General features: G+C 51.7%; 1 protein-coding gene across 1 annotated transcript; it reads right to left on the bottom strand.

The window, feature by feature from the left end:
* Nucleotides 1–3,551: 3,551 nt before the first annotated feature.
* Nucleotides 3,552–4,502, bottom strand: LOC141477697 (olfactory receptor 14C36-like). The gene has a single exon (XM_074166948.1). The coding sequence runs from the start codon at nucleotides 4,488–4,490 to the stop codon at nucleotides 3,552–3,554; it is 939 nt and encodes a 312-aa protein (XP_074023049.1). The 5' UTR covers nucleotides 4,491–4,502.
* Nucleotides 4,503–4,764: the final 262 nt, after the last annotated feature.

The following is a 4,764-nucleotide window of genomic DNA, read 5'->3' as shown; positions in this document are numbered from 1 at the left end:
CTGCCCTTCCCATTGCTCTCGGGTTCCTCCTCCGCTTGCTCTTTGGTCAGTCAGATGCCTCTCCACTCTCTGCTTTCTGCTTTGAGGTTCAGGGAGTTAGAAACCTGCCCCATCGTTCAGAAGTCTCTTTAACTCTTTAGTCAACACCTTCCTTGTGTTTATATCTATCCTTTCTTACCTCTCTGTCTAAAAATGTTCTTGTCTGGACACCCCTTGTGAAAGCCGGATGACAGGAGATGCTGCTTAGACTTTGCCTATATGTGAGGAGAGAGTTCTATAGTTTATTAAATTACATCAAGTTTAACTTTTCTTTGTCGGCAATGAAGAGAAACCTTTCTGTGCCGTTGTGCAGCCCGGTCTCTATGGAAAGCAGGTGGGAGCTGGTGGAAAGGAGCTGTACCATCCAGCTGCAGAGTGCGGTGAAGTCTGATGCGAGGAAAAGGGATGCAAGTGCGAAGTGGCCGAGGAGGGAACTGGTGGGCTTGAGGAGGTGAGGAGTGAGGTTGTCCATACAGCGTTGGACCTAAAGGGACTGCTTCTCCTGCCTGTACAGGTGTCTCCAGGAGACCCGCTGGATCAATACCCATTGGAGAATGCTGTTCTCACTTCTTCTATAAACTAAAACAAGATAGAAAATACCCTTGAAAGAAAGAATCCTCCTTTATGAGATCTTCACGTAAAGCTTCATATTAGGTACCCAACTGAAACCTCTCCAATTAGTTGTACAAGTCCTAAGGCCTTAAAGAAAATTATGAACAGAGATATAACTCATTAGGGCTTTCTGTGTCTTAATGAGCCCCATGGCATATTTGGTGCTGAGTCCATGAACCTCAGATGCCAAGAGGAGATTGAAGAAACCTCTCAAGAAATCAAAGTCAGAAGCAAACCCCAAAGTACCTTGAAGTATAAACGGGCCCCTGTGAGGGCCATTCCTGACAAAGCCTCCCCAGGGACTCGTTAGAGCAGATCACAGGAGGCCATGATGGCAGGAAGGCAAAGGTGCTGTGCAGGCAGCTCAGGTGCTGAGAAACCCCTGGCTTTGTTTGATGAAGCAGAAAGGCCAAGCCCTGACCCCCAGACCCTGGGAAGGCAGATCCTGACCCTTTTGTGTGGGTTAAGGTTCTTCCTGGGGATGTGGGGAGTGCAATGCCAAAGACAGGACAATGGTACGACACCTCCCGGCCTCCCTGGGAGGGTTGCAAGGAGGCAACGATGCCCCATTGCCATGAGGATGATGTGTGTCTTCTTAGGCCTTTGTGGCCGGGCCATCGGCCATAGCCAAGGGGGCAAAGACCTGGGTTCTGCCAGGGCCTTTCAGCCCTGACAGCGCCCCTGGCCATCTGCACCACAGGCTGTCCTACACTGTCCCATGCCTGTGCCTGTTTCCCTGCAGGCTGCAGACACCCAATGTACTTCCCCATCTTGTTCTCACGCCAGCATGTCCCTATCTGTACCGGTGTCTCTCCTTCCTCACCAGATGTTCTTTGAAACACAAAGCCATGGGCTGGTTCAGCAACAAGCCAGGCTGGATCTTTGGAGTGAGGGACTCTTCTTGAGGGCTCCAATGGGCATGGGGATGGTCTACAGTTTCCCAAGTCTCTGTATGCTGCCTTTTCTGGTGGGGACCACAGAGGCTTCCAGCCTTGCAGAGGACCCAGGAGAGGTCTTCCTGTGGTCACAGCTGGACCCCAGTCCTCCAGCTCAGCCCCGCTGAAGAGCCTTGTCTAGGGGTGACTTTTGAGGTAAGTGCTGACACCCAGGGTGGGGAAGGTTGCCTGAAGAACATGTTCTGGGCACAAGGACTGAAGGATGGCAGCAAAGTGATGTGGCTTCCTTCAGTGCAAACCTTGACATAGGGGCCCAGCCTTCCTTTCCATGCCACCCTTCAGGAGGGATGATGGCACCAAGAGACGGCAAGTGGTGGACACCAATCCTTCTCCAGCCACTTCCCAGGCCTGGTGGAGCACCAGCACAGCAAGGACTCTGCACCGTGAGCGTCCTTTAGGGTACCCAAACTCTGGGTATTGTCTTGGAGCGGCTGAACACATTTTTCTCTCCAAGGCTATTTCTAGCCGTGGTGGGCTCCTCTGATCTCTCCCCACCCCTCCTCTGGTCCAGCCTGGTGGCGCTGTGCTCCTCACAGGGCCCCACGCTGGCAGTGATGCTCCACAGAGCAAGTGGGCTGTGGGCCCTTGGAGTGACTCCACACTGGCTGTGCTGGTCAGGGAGGGAAGCAGAATCAGCTGGAGGGGCCACACTGCCACTGAGCTCCTTCCCAGGGGTCTACAGCTGTGGAATGGGCTCAGAGCTTTTTTCGTGACTCAGGATGTTTTCCCATGTGCACATTGACCCATCCATGGGCTTTTACTGAAGGACACACGAATCACTCTCCGGTCTCCTTTTGGAGGGTCCCACCGGCCTCCCCTGGGATGGCAGAGCCCTTGTTTGCTTGTGGATACTGTTACGGTTTGAGAAAACCCATAACAATTTATGGTCATTTAGACAATTATTCTCTCACCCAATGACCCTTCCCCACCCAGAAAGGGGAATTGATTTAATAAGGGGAATCAATTTAATCGATTAAATAAATTTAATAATTTAAAAGGGAATAGATTTAATAGGGTAAGACCAAATAATTGACAATAATACTAAAGAACCAGTATCAATCCCGATACTAATCTAAGATATATAAGAATTATTCTCAGCCCATTCCCCCAGCAGGAAGGTGTGCACTCCCAGCAGGAACAGCAAAGGTTGGACACTGCAAGGGCTGAGGCTTTGGGGGGAAGGGAAGGGCTCAGGGGTCCAGAACCGGGGCCCAGAACTGAGGCAAGGAGTTCTCTGGACCATGACCATCAAGGGAGAGAGAAACTACACAGCAAACTTTTCTAATTTATATTGAATGTGACGATCATGGTATGAAATAATCCTGTTGGCCAGCCCAGGCCAAATGCCCAGGCCTTGCTCCTCCTTGTGCCTGCACCTGGCAAGGCTCAAAAACACCAAGACCTTGAATCCCACAGAGTCTGGCTGGCTATAAAGTACATATTTTCATGAATTCAGACACTAGAGACTTCTAAAAGTGCAGTTTTCCCCAGCACTGTAAGAGAAGTTACCCCTGTGACACCCAACTCAGGACAGACACTTAAAATTAGTGAGACCTGGGTCCAGCCCTCTCTCCCCAGAATGTCTCCCAGTGCCCTCTCCCCATAAACCCTCCGAGAACCAAGCTCAGCAGCAGCCATGGCAGGTGCAGTTCCTGGAGCCTGCTCCTGCCTTCAGCAGGAAGAAGAGCCCAGGCTTCAGGAGCTGCCCTTGGGAGAGATGCCCTTTGATTACAGAGATGCTCCTCAGGAAGCCAGCTCTGACACCATGATGGCACATTTACCAAAGGCCTCTGTATTGTTCAGCACAGTAGGATCATGCTTCTGGAGAGGTGGAGCAAATACAGACATTCCTGTATGAACACGATGACCACAGATGAAAAAGAAATGAAGCACAAACCACCCTGAGAAAAGCTAAGAAGAGTCTGTGAGGAGAGATGGGCAGCTCTACTGCTGCTGGAGGTGAACCCATTGAATGAGTTTCTTCAAAGCTTCTTTGAGCTCCTGGTTCCTCATGCTGTAGATGAGGGGGTTCACAGCTGGAGGCACCACCGAGTACAGAAATGACGCTAAGAGGTCCCGGGATGGGGAAGAGATGGAGGGGGGCTTCAGGTAGGCAAACATGGCAGTGCTGATAAACAGGGAGACCACGGCCAGGTGAGGGAGGCACGTGGAAGAGGCTTTGTGCCGTCCCTGCTCAGAGGGGATCCTCAGCACGGCCCTGAAGATCTGCACATACGATACTACAATGAACACAAAACATCCAAAGAATAAAAAGGAACTGACCACAATAAGCCCAACTTCCCTGAGATAGTCTGAGTCAGAGCAAGACAGTTTAAGGATCTGGGGCACTTCACAGAAGAACTGGTCCAGGACATTGCCCTGGCAAAGGGGGATGGAAAATGTATTGGTCGTGTGCAGGAGAGCACTGAGAAACCCACTGCCCCAGGCAGCTGCTGCCATGTGGACACAAGCTCTGCTGCCCAGGAGGGTCCTGTAGTGCAGGGGTTGGCAGATGGCAACGTAGCGGTCGTAGGCCATGACGGTGAGAAGACAATACTCTGCACCAATGCAAAAGAATACAAAGAAGACCTGGGCAGCGCATCCCCAGTAGGAGATGGCCCTGGTATCCCACAGGGAATTGGCCATGGATTTACGGACAGTGGTAGAGATGGATCCCAGGTCAAGAACGGAGAGGTTGAGGAGGAAGAAGTACATGGGGGTGTGGAGGCGGTGGTCACAGGCGATGGCGGTGATGATGAGTGCGTTTCCCAGGAGGGCAGCCAGGTAGATGCCCAGGAAGAGCCCGAAGTTCAAGAGCTGCAGCTCCCGTGTGTCTGTGAATGCCAGGAGGAGGAACTGGGTGATGGAGCTGCTGTTGGACATTTGCTACTGCTGGCTGTGGTTATCTGTTGAGAAGGAAAAGGCAGTACAAAGTTCAGCCTGACTTCTCTGAGCAAAACTGATTGCATGTCTCATTGCAACCCCCCACTCAGGCTCTCTCTTTTCAGGAAGACCTCTCTGCAGCTCCCTCACTTGAGCCCTGGCTTTTGCTGGATGAGGGTGCCATTGGGAGCAGGGACTCTGGAATGGGAAACTGAGGACTCCTTCTGGCTGTGCCGCAGGGTGATCTCAAATTAAATGTACTTGTGATACATCA

Source organism: Numenius arquata, unplaced genomic scaffold (assembly GCF_964106895.1).
Source record: "Numenius arquata unplaced genomic scaffold, bNumArq3.hap1.1 HAP1_SCAFFOLD_339, whole genome shotgun sequence".
In the NCBI taxonomy this organism is placed as follows: Eukaryota; Metazoa; Chordata; class Aves; order Charadriiformes; family Scolopacidae; genus Numenius; species Numenius arquata.
The sequence above is the reverse complement of the archived record's forward strand: the minus strand, read 5'-3'. Positions and strand labels throughout refer to the sequence as shown.

Excerpts from the sequence above, each read along its gene's own strand:
- LOC141477697 (XM_074166948.1), bottom strand. The coding sequence starts at position 4,490 with ATGTCCAACAGCAGCTCCATCACCCAGTTCCTCCTCCTGGCATTCACA.